Raw genomic sequence first — 22,221 nt, 5'->3', positions numbered from 1 at the left:
CTTCAGTGGGCTGGTCACTTAGTGCGAATGACGGAAGAAAGAATAGCGAAAAAAATATTCAACAGAGAACCAGATAGGGGCCGGCGACTTCGTGGAAGGCCATGAACACGCTGACTGCGCGCGGTGGAATCGGACCTGGGGACTCTAAACGTTTGGGGAAACTGGAGCAACATCGCCCTAGACCGACGATTATGGAGCTTTACAATACGCCGGGCGTAGGTGTATCGACGTTGTTGCCAACCAGGTATCCAGGTAGGTAATACTGTCATACAAAACGGGCATGCACTACCCACATCATTGTCTTGCTTCTAGTATATCACCAGTAAAACGCCGTAAACCCGGGATTTATAGCTAGAGAATTGATTGAAATTTACTTTACTTACTTGCTTCGTACTGCTCAAAGAATGTCAGTAGCGAAATCATTCCAGGACCATATCTCGTATTATATTTTTGCCCAGTTCCTTTGAAGTTCATAAGACTGGACTGTATCTTCATAGGACTGTATCGAAAATAAGTTATCCACTTTCAAAGTGTTACTACTCAGAAGCTCATGAAGGTATTGGTTTGTTTTACCCTGCATTCGATGTATTCGTATGTTAAGTTTCAAATCAGAATTTGTTTGTTTGTTGAAAATCTGTTGTTTCCGATGTATCGCAAATTGAAAGTGATATTGAGATTCGAGTTTTGGACACATGGCTCCGTAAGAAGGGCATCGAGATGGATATTTTGACCAAGCGTTTCACTACCCACCCCCAATGGTAAAAATTCATGGTTAACAAGCTTGGGGAATACTACACGTTTGCCTACCTGTCGGAAAAGGAAGAAACTCGAAATCAAGTGACCGGAATTCGGATCAGAAAGTAATCATGTTATAAAACGAGGCAATTTTAAGCCGATTTGTGACCAGGAAGAAAAATGCTTGAATAAATGTTGGAATGGTACGATATTTATTCAGTATTATATTTTTTCATAAAACTTAACAAACAGAATTAACATAAATTGCTAGACAAATTTTAATAAATTTTCAAAATTCATCCGATTTTATTCGAATAAAATAATGTGGATAACTTATTCTCGATACAGTCCTTATTAGCCTTTACACGTAACACCACATTTCTAGGCAAAATATAAGTTTGAAAAAATAATTGATTGATAATTGAACTAAATATGCCAAAGCTCAAAATCAATTAATGCTACGTGTAACTCTTCCACTAAACATTAACAAAACAGTTTTTCTGTAGATTATCGTTTTAGGAGATTGTCTGACATAATCGCTTGAGTTTTCTTATGGACAGAACAAATGTAAAAGGCTCCATCTCTCCAAAGCCTGTACTGTAATAATTGTTACAAATTTGCTTTCATGGCCAGTTTGATGTAAACAAGTTATGCCTTCAACCCTCGCCTCAATGTATTAAATAATGTAATCCAGATTGAACCTAATCGTATTTTAAATAACATGGAAATTCATCTCACGCTTCCAGTTTGAATGCGTAATTTGGTTTGCAAACCTATGACCCAGTCAGTAGCTTGTTGCCTTTAGTACAGTGTTTTTATTGGAACAAAAATGCACAAATCAAGCAAACAGCCTAGGGCACACTCAGGGCACCGTGAATGAGCATCGACTCATTTTAATGCGATTTTAATCACATTCTAACATTTAAGTCACATCTCCTGCGAGTTATAAGAGGCTGTTTTTTTACACTGCATCCATTCGATTCCTCTGCTGCCACTGCACCAAGTGATGATTGCCGGAGGTGGGCGGTCGGTCGATTGGCAAGACAGTCAGAAATAAAAACGTTCGCTATTAAAAGTGGTTAACCCGTATTTGTGCGACTCGTTAAATAAATTACGAGAAGGCGCTTTCGGGGGTACCCCCTTCTGGCGTTGCAAAGGTGATTCGTTGCCCCATGTGACAGACAATCTGTCCCAGTCAGCACCCGAGAATTTTTGTTCTGTTAGGATTAGCCGGCAGGGCATGCCTCTCGGTTCGCTGTGTTCTTCCAAATGTGCTAATTTTGTGCTCTACCGCCAGTCGTTACGAGCTTCCATTTCGATGAACTCCAGCATCGCAGCTTAGGTGTAAGAACTATTTAAGCCTTGGCCGAGGTAAGAGTGAGACGATTTACGGTGTGCAAAGCGCGGTTTGATGTGAGCAGAAAACAGACATGTTAGCATTTAGAACCGAACATGATTGGCTCTGACGACGACTGTTTGGTTGAGCGTAAAATCGAAGGGATAGCATGGGCACCAGAAGACATGAGGATGATGTAGATTTAATTAAACCGAAATGGTGCCACGTCCTGTTGTTGTGGGTTGTTGGTATGTAGGATTTGTGTTGTAATTAAATGGCATTTAAATCAATTGCATTCTGAAATAGGGTGAATCAGAACCATTTCCAATAACGGTATATCGAATGTATATTGTATTGAATTACTTCCAACTTTCATTCTGCTTTTGCGGGATTCAGCTAATCATATTTCATCACACATAGCTGTAGAGTATAAACCTTAAACTGACACTTCAATCGTCCAAAAAATCTCATTGGAGCCATCCCTCTCGAACTTGTTCAAAGCGCATCCAAAATTGCTGCACGACACGAATCCGACAACTTCTGCAAAGGTGACATTTAACAATTCCACAAAATCGAATTCCAGCACTTGTTCGTTCACCTTTGGTAGAGCTCATGTTGGTACATCACGCTGCTCTCTATCCTCATCAAATACCCGTTGCCGCTTCATCTCCAGAAAGCAATCTTCCCGCTGCACGTACTTCCCATGCCAATGCCAGCCCCCAGCCAGGTTGGCAATCAAACAAATTTTTCACAACACGACAGATATTCGATTCGAAATGCGACTAATCACAGCACGTTCGAATCTGTCGAAGAATTACCACACTCTGTGTCGAGCGTTCGTCAAAATCTGAGAAATCGCAAAGTGCGCCCCCGGAATGAGTGGATTGTTGTGGTAGCGTGAGGCGACAAGGGACCTAAACGGGTGACATGTGTAAAACAAGCGACGAACTCGTTTTGTCTTGGCTTTCCGCAAGCAAGCGCACGATAAAGTAAGAAAGCCAAGCAAAGTTAACTTCGCAGTACACACGAAAAAAAAAACGCGAAACATATCACGACACAATCACTGAAAAGCTCGTTACCAGCTAATAGTGCAGAGCACGACTCGCTACACGTTCCACAGCCAGGACCCGATGGCTTATGATTGTTTCTCATAAATTCAAGTAATCCATTCTGTGCGACTTGGGGAGCAGCAGTAGCAGCGTGAACGGCACGGCACGGAGCAGCGACAACAACAACGAATAAAAAAAATCGACACACCACTTGACTCAACTGTGTGAAATGAAAAGTGAAGCGAAAATCAGTGCAACTCCATTTGAAAGGATTTTTTTCGCTCTGCTGTGCGATTGCTTCTGGGATTGATTTCTTCGGAATACTTTCTAAATGAAGGCATTAATTAGCGATCTGATATATGAACTGCTTCGTTAGTGGTGCCCCGTTCCGAGTGGAGGTTTTTGAGATGAAATATTTAATGTTTTATTGGAAATCTATGCATAAGTTATGCTGACTCCTGGTGCGCTTTGATTATAAGAATCATATTTTTGAGCAAATGAGCGTAGTTGGAGGAGAGTTGTGAATGTCGTAACGTTCACAGATGTACAAAACGATACACTCAGACAACTATTTACGATATTAGTTAGGTCTGTGGATACAAAGAAAGACTGTTCTAGAAGTAGCAGAAGTACCTAGCACGCCATTCCAATCCAAACATAATTTAGGTTAACAGATATCAATGTTTCTGATAATTGTAAACAGGATTTGGAGGGACTCGGGACATTCGCACAGGAACAGCGGTAAAAGATGGCCGTTTCATGTGGTTTCATGGTCTTATAAACTTTTAGTTTCTTAATAGCAGCTCATGTATTGCGTTGCGTTATTGTAAACAATGGTAAAGAGGTCATATGTAATTTCGAATTCGGAGAGATGTTTAATCGTCGGCAGCTATCAGTGAATACAATAATGCTACAATAACAAGATTATAACTCTAAGAGCTCATGCGTTTTGCTGGGAATATCTTTAACATTTTGGAAGAACACCTTCAAGTAGTGCAAATAGCGGATGCTGTTGAAATTAAGTCGCTCCTGGGTCGAAACGAGTTTTGTTTTACAACATTGTCGGGCGTTATGGTTAATGATCTCACAGGATTGAACTTCTTGTGGTGATCCAGCTATCTATCGCTTTGGATTTAAATTCCTCATGAACTCCGATTATTAAAATGTTACAGCTCATGCAGATGTGATCGATTTGATTTTCTGTAAAACCGTCACAGGAGACTCACGTGACCTTCTGAGCCGGTCGATGCGGGAGGAGCGATCCCCCGATCACCATGTCATTATTACCACCGAATTATGCGAATAGCTCTCCGTTTTCGCTTATTTCTTCGGGACCATGGCACTTCCCCATTATTCGCAGGTTAAAAGAAAACCTACATAGTAGACCTGTGCGCCGAAGTATTTGTGAGCGGCTCCGACGCAAGGCCATTTCCACACCGGCAGCGTCACGCCGTAAGTAATTTTCTGCGAGGGCGTGAATCGGCGTAAAGTATTTAGAGCTGAGAAAAAATCTTGCTTCTTATGAATTTTAGGAGTTCTTGTACAATCACTTTTTCTTCCTTTATTTAGGGGGAAAGACGGCTTTGGCAGGTTTTGTTCTATTATTGGCAGGGGGGTTTTTGTCGACCAAATTTTATGAAGTTTGGCCACAATATTCTTTGATATGCAAAGAATGTTTAGGCCAAATTTGAGCCTAGTCAGTCATAAAAAACCCCCCTGCCAATAATAGAACAAAACCTGCCAAAGCCGTCATTCCCCCTATGTAAATTTTTAAATTTTTAGTTCTTCACTCGTCGAGAGTACCAAGGCCAGGGGCACTTGGCAAGGGGAGGGGGCAGGATGGCCACCCTCAGGTCCAACCATGGGATCTTCCAATGGCAACTTTTAATTCAAATGAACTTTATATTAACATTTTTAAACTTAATACTAACACACTACTACTTTGATTTATCCGGTGGCTTTATACGGCCATTAGACATGGACGTTCAAGGAGACTGATCGGAGAGCTTTCGGAGTGTTTGAGCGTAAGGTGCTGCGGACAACACTCGGCGGTGTCTGGCGGCGTCGCATGAATTACGAATTGTACAAGGTGTATAAAGGGCTGGATATTATTAAGCTTATACAACACGGCAGACTATGGTGGGCTGGTCACGTTGTTTGTATGCCGGAAGAACGTCAAGCGAAGATAATATTTAGTAGATAACCCAGAAGAGGCCGCAGGCTTCGTGGAAGGCCGCGTAAACGATGGCTTTTTGCAGTTGAAGAGGACCTGAGGGCGCTCAATGTTCAGGGCGACTGGAAGCGATTGGGCCAGGATCGGCTCCAGTGGAGAAGGATACTCCATTCGGCGTAGGTTCATCGAAGAGCTGTAGCCCTTCAAGTATCAAGTAAGTACCAACACTTTAAAATTTGAGTAGAAGTGGTTAATGACTAAAAGTGATCGATAAGAGGAAACTATGACGTAACATAACAGACAATAAAGTTAAAATAATACAATACAGGCCTCTGGCCATCCGAATTCGAGATGGAAGTGAAATTCCGAAAATGTTCCAATATTTCCGACCGTAATAGCAAGTATACAGAACGCCGGAGAATGAATTAAACAATATCAGAACGCTGAATAACAGCTCTAGAGCACTGAAATTGTTGAAATCAGTATATTCGATCTTGCATTGCTGCAGTAAACAGAACAGGGAATTAATGGCTATGCGAGTGAGGCGACAGTAATGGAATTGGGGGAGTGCGATGCCCCCAGCTGACCTTGTTGAAATCGGAGGTTAATGTTGCGAGGGACTCAGTGGATGGGGACTTATAGCCTTGGGGTAACAATGCCCGAAAGGATCGAGTTGTGGGAACTTGCTCAAAAGATTGATCTCGAGGTCCCAGTGAAGCCGTTTAATTAGTTTGTATAGGCCCCCATCTCTTAAGAAAGAGATGAGGGTGGCGGTGCTAGCAGCGTTGTCGTAGGTATCCCTGAGAGCCTGATATTTGGGGCATCGACAGACATAATGTTCCACGGTGTTGCGAACATCACAGACGTCGCAGGTTGTATGAAAAGGGCTCCCGTCGAAGTTATGCGAGAGCCGTGTGTGTCCGGTTCGGAGCCGGGAGATGATTTGCTGTTCTTTGAGGTTGGATAGGTCTGTCCATGCCGATGTGGTCCCCTTAATTTTCCGAAGGTATCCGGAAGTTGTGGCAATCCAGGAAATTTCCCAGTTTTCTCGTACAGCTTTCCTTATTCAGGTTTTTACGTCACCAAACGGGACGGATGACCTAAAACGCTGGCCCTGATATCCGTCTCCGGCGAGGAGATCTGCCGTGATGTTTCCAGGCACTCCGCAGTGCCCCGGAACCCAAGCGAGGGTCGTGTTCGGGAGCATGGTCGCCAAGATACTTTGGATCCATGGGTGTTTAGGTTCGTCGCTCTGGAGTGTGGAAATGACACTGGCAGAGTCTGACAGGACGAGGATGGGTTTCCTTGATGGATAGGTGCGATAGGATTGCTACCTACAGTCAGACTTATGGGGGCAACATCCTAATAGCTATAGCTTGTATCTCCACGGCAAAAGTGTACATTACATCATCCACTAGGACATTTCCGCATCACAGCACATGAGTTCATTGGAAAGTACTTCGGATATAAATCCAGAAATTCGTGTGGAAATTCCTCAAGATATTCCTCAGAAAATTCGAGAAAGAAATTCTAAAAATTGATTAAGAATTTCCTTAATGAATTCTTTCAGAAATTCCACCAAGAATTCCCTTGAAAATTCTTTCCGAAATTTCTTCAAAGGAACTCATGAATTTCCTTCTACTTTAGGGATTGCTTCGGAAATTCCTTTACGAACTCTTTGGGGAAGTAATTCATTCGAAACTATTTTTAAGGATTCTTTTGAAAATTCCTTTAAGAATTCCTTAGAGAAGCCTTCACGAAGTAATATAAGAATACCTACGGACACTATTTCAGGAATACATTCGAAGCTCCATTTAGGAGAAAACCTTCGGAATTTGATTTAGAATTTTTTTTAGAAATTTCTTCAGGAATTTCTAATAGAAAATCTTCCAGTAATTCGAGGAATTGAGGAAGTTTTGTTTGTAAATTCCTTCATTTTTTTCAACCGTTGTTCAAGTGTTTTTTAATTGAAAACAAGTTTAATACTCAAATACCTTAAGAAATTTCTTCGAAAATTCCATGAGAAATTTTTTCAAATTCAAATTCTTTCTGGAACTATTCGTGCAGTAATTTTGTATGGTTTACTGAAGGAATTTTCTAAAAACTCCTCAGAGGAAGTTCCAGAAAAATTTCTAAAAATATTACAAATGCCTTTCCAGAGAAATTTCTAAAGAAATCCTTGAATGAATGTCCAAATTAATTCCTGGAGATTTTCGAAGATATTCCTGGAGGAATTGCCGACTCAATTGCTGAAGGAATAACCGAAAAAGAACCAGGATTTTTAAAAGAGGAATATTCGAAACAATTCTTAAATCAATTTACGAAGGAATTTTAAATGGATTTTCCAAACAGCTATTGGAATTTACATAGAAAATTTAATTTTCTCTAGAAATTTCTTTTAAAAAATCCGAACAGTAGTAGAACAAACTCAGTTTTGACTCTAGAAGCAAAACTACATGCCAAGAAAAACTCCCAAAATATCGTGATTGCGGATATTCGAATATTCTCAAGAATTCCTTGGGAACTTACTGCAGGAGTTCCTTCGAAAATTTCTACAGATTTTTTTTTGTAAATACCTTAAATAATTCTTTAGGAAATACATTCAGGAATTTATTCGGTAAGTCATCAAGAAACTCATTCTAGTATACCTTCAAAAATTCCGTCAGGAATTCGATCGAATTTCTCCAGGAATTCCTTTAGAAAACCTCCACAAATGAAACCAATTTTTCTGGAGATTCTTCAAAAACTCTCCTAATAATAATTCTGACAATTTCATCAAGAATTCCTTCACAAATTCTTTTTGGAATACTTTTAAAAAATTCAACCCATGTAGATGGGTACACTTCCCCACAGTTGTAATGGATTTGACGCTCCCTTCCTAAAAAAAAGCCATCTCTTGAAAAGCTCAAAAAATATTGCGAATCTATTTATTGATCTGTTGGATTACACCTTAATGCGGAAAAAAGTGACAGAAATAAAATCAAAAAAATCTGCTAAAGGTATAGGGGAACTGTCCCGTTTTCCATCTCACTGAACATATATTCATCTCATCGCAAAACAAAAAAATATGTACAGCACCAATCTCGTCGCTTCTTTTTGCTAACACGCAAATTAAATTCCTTTTCATTGCTTTGTTTTTGATGGGATGGAGCTATTGGATAAAGTGCCGAACCGCTCCCCTAATAGCTATTTAATTGATGCCTGATAGGTTGCCTTAGTTCAACAGATGCAAACGCACTGCATGTACTGTGATTTTTGTGTTGGCCAATCATCGACGTTAAGTACGAAATTCGGCGGCGTGGAGCCACCTGGCGTATGGCGTGCCGCCGACACCTTGACCGGCGTCGGCGTACGTCAATAAGTGTCGACGGCGGCGGCGTGGCGCATGTTGATTAACCGCCCCAATGATTAGTTTCGTTCCGTTTTATTGCTCGAATGAGCAAACATTCCTTCTGAGTTCCCTATGTTTCGTACGGATAACGAGTTGGAGTAAGTGCATGCGTTACGAGATTTATTACCATTGTTCCGCTCACCGTTCAAGAGTTTCCCTGAGCGAAATAGACTCCCAAAAGTCGGGCAAATCAAACACGACCGGTGGTCTCTCTTCAAGAGTGCTTAGGCCATCGAATTAGTAAAACCTCAAGAACATTCCCCGAACGGTTACACGAATTGGCCGAAAAGGACATTTGGCCGAATAGAAAATTTTTCCGAATAGGTCATTTAGACGAAAACGTCCTTGGCCGAAAAGTTAATTTGGCTGAAAAGGTCATTTGGCCGAATAGGACATTTGGCCGAATAGGACAATTGGCCGAATAAGATATTTGGCCGAATGGATAATTTGGCCGAATAGAACATTTGGCCGAATAGGACATTTAGCCGAACAGGTCATTTGGCCGAAAAGGTCATTAGGCCGAAAAGGTTATTTGGCCGAATAGGACATTAGGCCGAATGGGACATTTGACCGAACACGTCATTTGAAAAGTGAGAAATGAGAAGTGTGAAGTGAAAAGTGAGTCTGGCTTCACACTTTGTACTATTCACTTTTCACAGTGAGAAGTGAGACGCCTCGCTTCGCACTCCTCATTTCTCACTTCTCATTGTGAAAATTTATTAGCGCGAAGTGAGTAGTGAGACGTCTCACTAACGACTCCGCACTACTCACTTTCCACAGTGAGAAGTGATAAATAAGGAGTGATAAGTGAGGCGTCCCACTTATCGCTCCTCATTTATCGCTTTTTACTGTAAAAAGTGAGAAGTGCGAAGTGAGAGATAAGACGTCTCACTATTCACTTAGCGCTTATAACTTTTCACACCAAGAAGTTAGAAATAAGGAGTGAGAAGTGAGGCGTCTCACTTCTCACTTCTCGTTTTCCACTTCTAACTGTGAAAAGTGAGTAGTGCGAAGTGAGAAGTCAGACGTCTCACTACTTACTCCTCACTTATCACTCCTCATTTCTAACTTTTCAAATGTCCTTTCGGTCAAATTTCCAATTCGACCAAATGTGCTATTCGGCCGAATAACCTATTCGGAAAAATGGCCCTTTCGGCCAAATGACCATTTCGGCCCAATGACCCTTTCGGGCAAATGGTTTATTCGGTCTAGTGGCCTTCGGTCAAATGGCATTCAGTCGAACGGTATTCAGCTAAACGGCCCTTCCCCCATTAAAATAGTCTTTATAAAAATAAGATAACCCCCCGCGGATTGAAATGTGATGAAACTTATTGATAACATCCATCATCAGGAACTTTATGTCAATTAATTTCCTTTAGTTTTTTTTCGCCCAGTTCAATGAAAGTTGAACAGTAGAAAATTACCAATAACAATTCCCATCACCATTAAATACAGAGTCAGCAAAGTGTCGTTTTTTCTCTGCAAATTATAAGTCGTTTCTTTCACCATTGTACTGCATTGCGTAAGGGGCATCGAATGATCCCCTCAATACTTGCCAATAAATACATCAATTTCGCTGAATCGGGATTAGCGGGCCGATTTTGCGAATAGAACACATTTTAAAATCTCCAAAATGAAATGAAAACTTCCACACCAGCAAACACACGTATATTAACTTCACTACACTATCTTAATAAAATTTTTGTGCTAAATCTCAAATGATTTAAAAACACTGCTACTGCTTGTAACGGTACTTTGGCCTCGGATAGCCCAGTTCTCAATAACGGAACGGTACGATACGATAAAAGATACTGAAACCTTCACCAACTGCAATCCTTCAGCTAGAGCGGAACAATAACGGCCAAACTGAAATATCCGGGTCAAACTTGTTACGGTATTGCAACAGAGGAAGGCAGGTAATCACCCACACCAGACCAAAGCGTACTCAACCAGACTGTACGGCTTACCTGCTTTTCTTCCGTTGCGAATCGGCTTCGACCAGAACCCTAAACTGAATGGTAAATAAATAACAAATTCGCTTAAGCGCCAACACACTGTGAAGTGTGATGCGAAAATATCTGTTGAAGCCTTCCCGGTTAGCTCGCTCAGGGCAGGTCTGACGAACGCGATTCACTCTCAAGAACTCTACCAAGGACTCTAATAGGAACTTCGAATGAGAATCAGAAAGACTAAACCAGGCAAATTGCTTTACAGTGGGATTTAATCTCGAGCATGGTACTAACAACTTTCTACTTTTTGCTATTTTTAGGAACTACTCGTGTGCGCACACTTCTCTACTAGTACTAGTGAATGATATAATACGAGATCTCTAACCTTGATGGCGACCTAGGTCACCTTACTGCTGGCTGGCTGATGCGTTCGCTGTAGCTCGCTGGATCGTCGATGCCGGAGTACTCCCCCGATGCGGTGGTACTGGGCTGACGGACTGCGCCCCTGGCGACGGAAACTGCGGACCGTTTCACGGGTCTGACCAACGCCGACGTGGTTGTGCTCGGCTTGAACTCGGCGGATGCCGATTGCTTGCGGACCGGCGCTTCTTGCTTGAGTTGGCAGACGGATCGGCTGGTGCCGATGGTGGACGGAAAGCAGACGATAGCAGTAACTGGCTACGCTGCCACGGTTTCGCAGGTCTCGGCGATAGGCAACGGCCGGCGGACACTAACACTACTTGGCGGTGTATCGACGATTGCCGACGATTGGCTGGCACTACACGTGATTGATGGTATCTCGGCGATGGCCAACGACTGGCGGGCAGACACGTGTTAAGTACTATTTCGGCGGTTGCCGACGACTGGAGAGCGTGGAACGTGTTAACGGTATCTCGGCGATTGCCGACGACTGGCGGGCGTGGCACGTGTTCAGCGGTATTTCGGCGGTTGCCGACGACTGGCGGGCGTGACCGTGCTTGGCGGTTTCTCGGCGGTCGCCGACGACTGGCAGGCGTGGTCGTCTCTCGGCGGTGGCCGATTGTTGGCGGAAATGTCGTTGCCGACGATTACCGGGCACTTCACTTGACCGATGGCTAACACACGCTTCACTTGGCTTTACGATGACCGGCAAACCTGAATCTGCTGCGCCCGACGGTAAGACCTGGCAAAATAATCTTTTATCATGGTGCTGGTGACGGGTTTTGGCACTAAAAAAATCTTACCGGCTTTGTGACGGCTGGCATATCCTGAAGCTAAAACCTCGTCGGCGGCTGAGTGACGGCGTCGATACTCTACGGCAGATTCTTATATTTGGCACAACGCTTTTTTGTACAAAAGGTTTTCTATCAAAACTGTTCAACAACTAACTTGCAAATGGCTTGGTCTTTCTATTTTTACTTTTTAAGAAACCTTCTGTCGAGAAGGCGGCCTTTTGTGGCCTATTGTCAGTCACTGATAAGGCGAATCAGTTGACTTTATGGTAATGAGGTGATGAGAGTTTCTAATTAGAATCAAAAATAAACAAACGTTGCGCGAATCTGGTATTTAGCCAAGATTCGGACCAGATGAGCCACAGAGTAACACGCGTAACTCCTGGCTTCATATTTTTCGATGATGCTGTGAGTTTTGCTGCCAGCATCTTTTTCTATCACAAAGTGTTACAAATTACCCCCCGATACGACAAAGAAAATTTTAATAAAATTTGGTTACAAATTTTATTAAAATTTTCGTAGAATGGGCTTGCATTGGTCACTTACTTGTAAGGATTATGATAAACAACAGTTGGGATCAGTTTTATCTTTTATCTCTCTTCATTATTTATTAAAAGTTAGCTGCGCATTTAAACTTTTTCTCTATGATTTACTAACACACGTTCATGTTTGGTGCGTTATGTTTTTCTCTACACACTACGTTAGCCGATGTGTAACCAACTCGAATTCACTTTCGTCGGCTATATACTTCTTCTCATTTAAACTTAACAAAAGAGGTTCCTTAACACTAGCAAAATGGCGGCTCAAATGCACTATAATAACACGTTCGGTTTAGATTCTCCGAAAAATTCAATCATGGCGACGATACGATAACTTTTCATCTTGACTCCGAAAATATTCGGAAAATTTTGAGCACTCAATTTATCACGAAACGGGAATAAGCGATACACGAAAGACCCCAAAGATATTTGGGAAGATTTTTCTCGGAATTTCACACCGGAACGCATTCTGTAATTCGCGGTATTTCGATATCAGTACGATTACTGCAAACCGACGGGACGTTGCGAAAAGACTGCTTGCAACGGCGAGCGAGAGAACTGTACTGCTGAACTTGCAGTACATGCCCAGCAACGCGACTTCTAAACTCATCCTTTAACTAACATCAACAAAATTTCACGTTGATATTCTTTACCTATACAGTCACATCTTTCTGCGGCGGATGACGATCATCCGTTGCAGGGATGTAGAGCAAAAAAAAGAACTTTAATCTGACCTATCTATTTTAATGCTAACTATTAAATTAATACGTAACTAACCTACCTATTCGCATAATCAAAGTAAGTTTTTTTCTCTACTTCCAAACAACAAGACGACTGTCAAGCGCTGCAAAATTATGCACAAACGAATCAACACTATTTTTTTAATTTCTATAATCACCGAAAACTGTACCGGTTTTGCGAGGTTTGTCTGTAATGATCTGTACGATGACATCTCACTTTCCGACATGGTCAGCAGTCACGGTAGCCAACTGACGGGTCGAAAACGTAGCAGCAAAGGAAATCGCATCAAAACAAAATCATCGCGAATTTACTCGAGTGCGGTCGGTCAAAAAAACTATCGGTCTCGAAAAATAATGAAATTTATAGTGAAAATATATGTGCAACTTATGAAAAATTGGTGTTTAAGCTGGGCTATTGCTGACTGAAATAAGGTAATGTTGTTCGTAAAAAAAGGACTGAAGCTTAAACTTTGTGTAGTGAAAATTAACAATATGCACTGATAACGCGGGTGACTGAAACAGAACGGAAAGAAAATCAGCAAACAAAATCAATTTGTGTACCTAGTGTTCGATAATTGGAAAATTGGTTTTTTTTTTACTATCTAGCGCTAAACTATAATCTAAAATAAATAAAGTGAATTCCCTGTGAACTCTAATTCTGGCTGAGGAGGTATTTTGCTTAATTTTTCCTGCGACTCAAGCCGAGAATTGAGGTGGTGTTTTATTTTGATTGTGTTGGTTGACTTACTCGGTGCCTTTCAGTGTACATAGCTTGTGAAGAACCGTTATGATTTTTACCCTGCGACTCATGACTGGTGTCAGAGGAGGTGTTTTATGGGTGTATTGGTTGACCTACTTAATTTCGGCGTACATAGCTGAGTAATTAATAATTTGTGCGACGTTACGACCAGCAACCATTAAACAGTGTGCAATGGTTTTGTTTTTTTTTTTTTTTATTATTATTTTGCTGATCGTTTTTTCAATTTCGACGCATGATAAACGCCTAAAATCTTATTAGACTTTACATCTTTGAGTTCAAAGCAACAAGTGCCGATCTTTTTAGTGATTATTGCTTCGCTATACCGCGGGGCTAGTTTTGCGGTAAAATCATTTGCTTTATTTGAAAGATAGAAGTTCTTTTTAAGAACTGTTTCGCCTTCTTCAAAGGAAATGTTACTGTTTGCTCGTGTATTATAGTTAGCTGAATATCTATCGTAGGCTCGTTTTAAATTGATTTTTACAGCTTCGTAAATGTGCTTGAGATCATCTGACAGTTTCGGTGGTTCGAACTGGTCGAGGCTAGTATTGGCAGCACGCAATCTAATATATTCATCTCCCGAACTTATCATGTTTTGCCGAAATTTGTAAAATATGGTGAGTACCCTGTCGAACTATGTACACTATTACGGATCGCACTTGCAATGTGCTGGACTCCTTTGTCCCAATCTTTCTGAGATTTGCTCATAAGCGATGCTCTAATGGCAGATGTGATTACTCGATTGGCTCTTTCAGTGGGGTTGGGCGCCGGGTGGTACGACGCCAAGTTCCAATGTTGTACATTGTACGCTTGCAGGAACTTGCTGAATTCTTTCGCCCTAAATTGCGGACCATTGTCCGAAATCAATACCATAGGTACTCCAAACAAGAGAAAGACATTGTTTTCCAAAATGTGATTACTTGTGCAGCATTTGCTTGTTTCATTACTTGAACGAGTGTAAATTTGGAAAAATAATCTGTGACGACAAGAATCCACGCATTTCCGGATCTTGTTCGGGAATATGGTCCAAGGAAGTCTACTGAAATGATTTCCCATGGTCTATCGCACATTTTAGGCTTTCCACAAGCCGGTTTTGGATTGACATTGTCTGTTTTTGCTCTTCGACATGGTAGGCATGATTTACAATATCGAAGGATGTCGGCGCTCATTTTTGGCCAATAAAATTTTTCTGCTAATGCCTGAAAGGTTTTTTCGAAACCCAAATGAGCTGAGTTGTGAATTTTCTGAATGCAGTCCGTTCTCTCATAGCTGCGCGGCATGTACTTCCAGCGGAAGGTTGGATCGTCCCTTTTTGCTGCGTTTGCCACGAATTTGTAGATGTCATTTTCGACAATTTTAAAATCTTTGTACTTCTCTGGGAATTTGGTGATAAGATTTTTTAATTCTTCATATGGCGTGTCAATGGGAGTCATGGTGCTCACAGCATTGATTGATCTTGAAAGCGCATCGGCGCTGATGTTATCCTTCCCTTTCTTGTATATGAATTCTATATCGTATCCCTGCACTTTCATAGCCCACCTTGCTATACGGGGACTTTTACTATTGATAGACATGGATTTTAGGAATGTTAAACTCATCGCATCTGTGAGGATTGTGAATTTTGTTCCCTCAATGAAGTGTCTAAAGTGTTCGATTGCCATCAACATGGCAAGGCATTCACGCTCTGTCGCGCTATATTTTCGTTGTGTAGACGATAGTTTTTTTGAAAAATAGGCTATACATCTACGTTCTCCCTGAATTTGTTGCGTTAGAACCGCTCCTATAGCGACATCTGAGCTGTCTGTTTCTATAGCGAAACTGATTCCAAAATCCGGGTTTGCAAGGATGGGTGGGGATGTCATGGCTGATTTGAGACGAAGTAAAGCTTCATCAGCTGCTTTAGTCCAGGTAAATTTGCCTTTACCCTTTTTAAGCAGATCAGATATGGGCGTAACTATTTCGCTATATTTATCGATAAATCGCTGATAAAAGCCAGCCAAACCTAATACTCTTCTTACATCTTTCACGTTTTTCGGTACCTGGTAATTTAAAATTGCTTCGATTTTTGAACTATCTGTAGAAATTCCTTTCTCGCTTAGTATATATCCCAAATAGCGGACGGATTTTTGACAAAATTTTGACTTTTCGATGCTAATTGTAAGATCAGCCTCTCGAAGTCGTTTTGCCACTATTTCAAGCAAACGAAAGTGCTCATCCAAGGTACGAGATGTGATGATCACATCATCTAAATAGACGAACACGCGAGGTTGCAAGTCGAAACGTAAAACCTTATTCATAAGCCTGCACAAAGTAGCACCACTGTTAAGCAGACCGAAAGGCATTGTTTTATACCTAAATAAGCCTTTGTTGGTTCTAAAGGCCGTGTAGTCGCGACATCTAGCATCTAGCACCACCTGATGGTATGCGTCTTTTAGATCGATTATTGTAAAATATTTCGATTGTTCAAGGCGTTCCAATATGTTGATCATGTTGGGAAATGGATATTCATCGCGTTTTGTCATTTGATTTAATCTCCTAGCGTCCAAGCACAAACGCCATTTGCCGTTTGGTTTTTTAACCAGGAGCAAAGGATTCACAAATTCACTTGTGCATTCTTCTATTGCATCCATTTTCTAAGACGTTCTATTTCTTTATCGACTTCTTGCTCTATCTTGGGGGAGTATTTGTAAGTGGGCATTTTTTTTGGTTTTGCTTCAGGGATCAGTTCGATTGTATGCTGAATCAATTTTGTTCGACCTATTTTACCGTCATATGAGCGTGGGAATTCATTTATAGCTTTTAATAATTTACATTTTTCTGTAGGTGTCAACTCATGTTCCGTGTGGATGGATTCCGGAGTTATTTCATCCTCGTTCGGTCCCTCCAGGCTTGGGATATCCAAACTATCATCGGTGATGGGTTCCTGGACGACGTGCGGATTATTTTCATCAACTATAAGGCAGAAAATAATATTTCGCTGAGTGTCTATAGAATTGCCTTCGAACTGGGGATTACTACTAGGCTTGGAAATGTCGATCCCTTCACTCGTCGTTGGCCGGATGCCAAACGCCTCCCAAAAGTCGTAGCCACAGATGAGATCTTTCGATATCTCGGGGATTACTACTGTTGGAACGACCTTTGTCTTCCCATCGAATGTGAAGGGTATGTTGACAAAACCATGACAATGAAGTTTTTCACCGTTGGCAGTATGGACTTTAAAGTTTTGTTTTTGTATTTTTAGGTTAAACCTGTTTATTAAGTCGAGAGAACTGATGACCGATATGCTTGCGCCGGAATCCAGCAGACCCGTAACTTCGGTGCCGAGAATTTGCACGGTAATATGTGGGCAGGTAACTAAGTTAAGGTTTAGAATGAAAACCTGATTGAAATAGCTATAATTGTCACATAAGGGGATCACTGAGGTATTTTTGCTAGAAGAAGGCGGATCCCTGCTAACTTCTTCTAGACTTAGTTTTTTTCGTTTGATTCTCTACCATGGTGCTTTGGGCAGTTACTTTTGGTAACGTTCGGTTCACCACATGCATAACAATATATACGTTTTTGCTCTTGGCAGTACCGGGCTACATGCCCTGCTGTTCGGCAGTTCCAGCAAGTGATAAGGTTTGTGTCCTCACTTGCTCGGTTCTGGTCTGAGCTGATAGGGTTAACATTATTGCGTCCTACTTCTTTTTGAAATGCTTTATGACGAAAACCTGATCTAGAGGTGTTGAGTGCGTTAACTTCCTCGTTTACGCAATCATTTATACTTAAGTCTTCAAATTCTTCTAATTCGATTTGATTAATGTTTGGACCGTGTCCTCTTGGAGCTGTATTTCCGAAAGGCTTGGTTCCAAAGCGTCAAACTGATAGCAATATTCCGCTAGATCATTGATTGACTTGATCTGCACTAAAGCTAAACGCCTTCTGTAGGACAGCTTAGTGTTTTCGAAAATGAGTTTAAGCTTTTGCTGCTCGCTCATTTTGTGTGTCAGACTTTGTGACAATCGTTCCATATCCGCTAAGTATGCACTGAAGCGTTCATATGGACGTTGTTTCCTGTCCCTCATCTCATCTTCCACAGCCTTATCTTTGTTTGGATTTTCAAAACTCATCGTAAGGTAGTATACTAAATGGTCCCAAGTGATGAACTTCTCCCAATACGTAAAGTACCATTTACGAGCCTCACCGGTAAAAAATATATACGCTTGTTGCAAAAGCTTTTCTTCACTAACATGATTAGCTTTTGCTAAAATTGAAACCTGCCTAATGAATTCAGCGACTGAAAGTGACTTTGGTCCAATTTCGCCGCTGAAATAGATTTGCCATTTTTCTATTTTTATCCGTAAATAGTTTCGATAATTCGGCGGTGGAGGCGAGCCAGTTCGGCTTCCTTGTCGTGCGCTTCCAGGTCTTTGATTACTATTTGCTGATCTTGTTCTATCTGTTTGATATAATGTTTGGCCTATTTGGGGAGGTTGGTGTAAATTATGCTGGCTTGTGTTTGTAGCAACATCGTTAGATGGATTCGGTAATGCAGATGAAAAATTTGGAGTTGGGAAACTAGCCCACTCATCGATATACTTCTTAACCGCGTCGTTGATCGAGTCTCTTATGAAGCTTTTCAGCTCACTGGTCAGAAGACCAATGGACTGACTCTGAATATTATCTTCAGATTGAGTAGTCGGAACATTAGGAGGATTTACCGTTCTTTGCACTGTTCCGGTTCTAGCATTCTGCGTCGTTATCGGTTTGTCTCTACCTAACTCATTGCCGCGATTTGTAGCGAATTCGAGAGGTACTGTTATACCAGTATTTCCCGGAGATGATGTGATTTGGGGTTGTATGAACGATTGGTTTGGAGTAAAATGCGGAGTCGGTAAGCTAAAGTTTGGATTCATTTGGAATTCTAACGCTGCTGGGTTTAATGGTATAGTTTGTCTACGCGGTTCCGGTTTATCGAACGCGGTCAAATCCGGTGTGTCAATGCTCTGGGCTTGACCGACCGTGAAATAAGTTTCGAACAATAATTTTACTTTTTCCAAAAACACCTTTTTCGATATAACGTCATTCGTTGGCGCTCTTTCGATACGGTTTCGAAGGCAGATCAATTTGGATCTTAACCGCGAGGTTACTTGACGCTGCAGTTCAGAACTAAGGAACGTAATTGTTTCTAAGATGAACGGGATTTCATCTTCCAGCGGTATTTTAGAGCTGTAACTATAGAGATGTTTTCTATCTTCTTTCAGTAACAAACGTAAATCGCGTCGTTTTGTGTCGATAGTGCCACTCGTAGGTGCACCGCGGATTGCAAGTTCGTAATTAAGTTCGCGATCTTCGAGATCGTCGGCGCGATAGTCGTAAATTTGAGCCATGTTATGCCACCTCACTTAGAAACCTCTTCTTATTGTTAAGCTTAAACTAAGAGAAAACCAATCTATTATAAAGTGTGCGCAAATATTGAAAAAAGGAATCGAAATCTTGAACTATAAATCTGACTAACTAGAATCGAAAGTGAATCGCAGAGAGCTTTTGAGTTGGAGTGCCAAAATGTAACAGTATTTTGGCCACGGATAGCCCAGTTCTCAGTACCAGTACCCAGTACGATACGATAAAAGATACTGAAAACTTCACCAACTGCAATCTTTCAGATAGAGCAAAACAATAAAGACCAAACTGTAATATCCGAGGTCAAACTTGTTACTGTATTGCAACAGAAGAAGGCAGGTAATCACCAGGTAATCAGACCAAAGCGTACTCAACCAGACTGTACGGCCTGCTGTACCTGCTTTTCTTCCGTTGCTAATCGGCTTCGACCAGAACCCTAAACTGAATAGAAATATAAATAAATAATAAATAAATAATTATTTAACAAGTTCGCTTAAGCGCCAACACACTATGAAGTGTGATGCGAAAATGCCTGTTGAAGCCTTCCCGGTTAGCTTGCTCAGGGCAGGTCTTACGAACGCGATTCACTCTCAAGAACTCTACCAAGGACTCTAATAGGAACTTCGAATGAGAATCAGAAAAGACTAAACCAGGCAAATTGCTTTACAGTGGGATTTAATCTCGAGCATGGTACTAACAACTTTCTACTTTTGCTATTTTAGGAACTACTCGTGTGCGCACACTTCTCTACTAGTACTAGTGAATGATATAATACGAGATCTCTAACCTTGATGGCGACCTAGGTCACCTTACTGCTGGCTGGCTGATGCGTTCGCTGTAGCTCGCTGGATCGTCGATGCCGGAGTACTCCCCCGATGCGGTGGTACTGGGCTGACGGACTGCGCCCCTGGCGACGGAAATTGCGGACCGTTTCACGGGTCTGACCAACGCCGACGTGGTTGTGCTCGGCTTGAACTCGGCGGATGCCGATTGCTTGCGGACCGGCGCTTCTTGCTTGAGTTGGCAGACGGATCGGCTGGTGCCGATGGTGGACGGAAAGCAGACGATAGCAGTAACTGGCTACGCTGCCACGGTTTCGCAGGTCTCGGCGATAGGCAACGGCCGGCGGACACTAACACTACTTGGCGGTGTATCGACGATTGCCGACGATTGGCTGGCACTACACGTGATTGATGGTATCTCGGCGATGGCCAACGACTGGCGGGCAGACACGTGTTAAGTACTATTTCGGCGGTTGCCGACGACTGGAGAGCGTGGAACGTGTTAACGGTATCTCGGCGATTGCCGACGACTGGCGGGCGTGGCACGTGTTCAGCGGTATTTCGGCGGTTGCCGACGACTGGCAGGCGTGATCGTGCTTGGCGGTTTTCTCGGCGGTCGCCGACGACTGGCAGGCGTGGTCGTTTCTCGGCGGTGGCCGATTGTTGGCGGAAATGTCTTTGCCGACGATTACCGGGCACTTCACTTGACCGATGGCTAACACACGCTTCACTTGGCTTCACGATGACCAGCAAACTCAAATCTGCTGCGCCCCGACGGTAAGACCTGGCAAAATAATCTTTTAACATGGTGCTGGTGACGGGTTTTAGCACTAAAAATCTTACCGGCTTTTGCCGGCTGGCGTATCCTGAGGCTGAAACCTCGTCGGCGGCTGAGTGACGGCGTAGATACTCTACGGCAGATTCTTCTATTTGGCACAACGCTTTTTTGTACAAAAGGTTTTCTATCAAAACTGTTCAACAACTAACTTGCAAATGGCTTGGTCTTTCTATTTTACTTTTTAAGAAACCTTCTGTCGAGAAGGCGGCCTTTTGTGGCCTATTGTCAGTCACTGATAAGGCGAATCAGTTGACTTTATGGTAATGAGGTGATGAGAGTTTCTAATTAGAATCAAAAATAAACAAACGTTGCGCGAATCTGGTATTTAGCCAAGATTCGGACCAGATGAGCCACAGAGTAACACGCGTAACTCCTGGCTTCATATTTTTCGATGATGCTGTGAGTTTTGCTGCCAGCATCTTTTTCTATCACAAAGTGTTACATGCTGAATAAACAAAAGTATGTAACACTCTCAATGTAAACCATCAAAAGTAGAATTAAAGAAACATTTTTTACTATTTTACGAACATTAAAACATTTTAAATAAACACCCCAAATAATAATTTGAGTTTTATCATTGTACTCTATTAGCAGTTTTGGAGCGACTAGCAAGACTAGCAATGAACTAAGTCATCTCAAAAAGTAAGTTATGACTAAGTAGTCCACTCTTAAGGACGTCTTCAATGCAAACTCAAGGCTAGTAATAAGACTACCATAAAGTCTATGTAAAAAAAGGGAATGTAATTTTTGACGTAGAACTACGTCTGTCTTTTCTATATTAGGGTACACTTTACGATTGCAAAAAATCGAAAAACGTCACGAAAATATGATAGACTTTGATCGTTAATATCTCAGCCGTTTCTCGATGGATTTTCAATTTTCTTGGACCATCCGATCAAGAAAGAGTCAACGCTTCATTCCCGATGTACACTGAAGTCGTTTTTACGCGTTTTCTTTTTACACGAATCGCTTTTTATGCAATTTTTTTTTCACTAGAATTTCGGGATTAACGCGATTCATTTAGACATATTTTGAAATTTATGCGGTTTTTTACGTTGTTTCAATTTACGCGATTACGATTTAATCCTCCGCGTGAAAGCTGACTCCAGTGTGTTACAATATTTATGTATGATTATTTACTACTGAACACTTGCTAACAGTTCAGTTTAACAATCGGTTTTGGTGAATCAGTCAAACTCGTAAGTGCATCGCAAGCTTCTTCTTCCATAACACTACATTACAACTGGAACTTGGCCTGCTTTCAACTCACTCAATCTCAGCACGAAAACCACCAGTACTGCCACGTAGTTCAACGTCACCTTTGCGTACAACCCGA

At 41.8% G+C, this 22,221-nt stretch overlaps 2 protein-coding genes across 4 annotated transcripts in view; one reads left to right on the top strand and one right to left on the bottom strand.

The window, feature by feature from the left end:
- Positions 1–22,221, bottom strand: part of LOC134215720 (dendritic arbor reduction protein 1-like) — a 428,212-nt gene that overhangs the window by 222,361 nt on the left and 183,630 nt on the right. The window contains exon 1 of one of the 2 annotated variants that reach the window (XM_062694848.1): positions 12,391–13,026. The exons of the other annotated variant lie outside the window; for it this stretch is intronic. The gene's annotated coding sequence lies outside the window, so the exon portion shown is untranslated. Of the gene's footprint in view, positions 1–12,390; positions 13,027–22,221 lie in introns of those variants that run through there. 2 annotated transcript variants of the gene reach the window in all.
- Positions 13,361–20,575, top strand: LOC134215718 (uncharacterized). Of its 2 annotated transcripts, none has more exons than XM_062694847.1 (4): positions 13,361–13,555; positions 16,704–17,042; positions 17,122–17,215; positions 19,988–20,575. In XM_062694847.1, exons 2-4 carry the CDS (start codon positions 16,714–16,716, stop codon positions 20,030–20,032), a joined length of 468 nt encoding a protein of 155 aa, XP_062550831.1. In that variant the 5' UTR covers positions 13,361–13,555; positions 16,704–16,713; the 3' UTR covers positions 20,033–20,575. The 2 variants fall into 2 exon arrangements, with proteins under 2 accessions (XP_062550831.1, XP_062550830.1); XM_062694846.1 differs by having other exon boundaries at positions 17,122–17,230.

Source organism: Armigeres subalbatus, chromosome 2 (assembly GCF_024139115.2).
Source record: "Armigeres subalbatus isolate Guangzhou_Male chromosome 2, GZ_Asu_2, whole genome shotgun sequence".
NCBI lineage: Eukaryota > Metazoa > Arthropoda > Insecta > Diptera > Culicidae > Armigeres > Armigeres subalbatus.
The sequence above is the reverse complement of the archived record's forward strand: the minus strand, read 5'-3'. Positions and strand labels throughout refer to the sequence as shown.

Excerpts from the sequence above, each read along its gene's own strand:
- LOC134215718 (XM_062694846.1), top strand. The coding sequence starts at position 16,714 with ATGTTCCGTGTGGATGGATTCCGGAGTTATTTCATCCTCGTTCGGTCC. Across the intron at positions 17,043-17,121 it reads CTTCCCATCGAATGTGAAGG|GTTAAACCTGTTTATTAAGT; the intron begins GTATGTTGACAA and ends TTGTATTTTTAG. Across the intron at positions 17,231-19,987 it reads GCACGGTAATATGTGGGCAG|GAACTACTCGTGTGCGCACA; the intron begins GTAACTAAGTTA and ends TTGCTATTTTAG.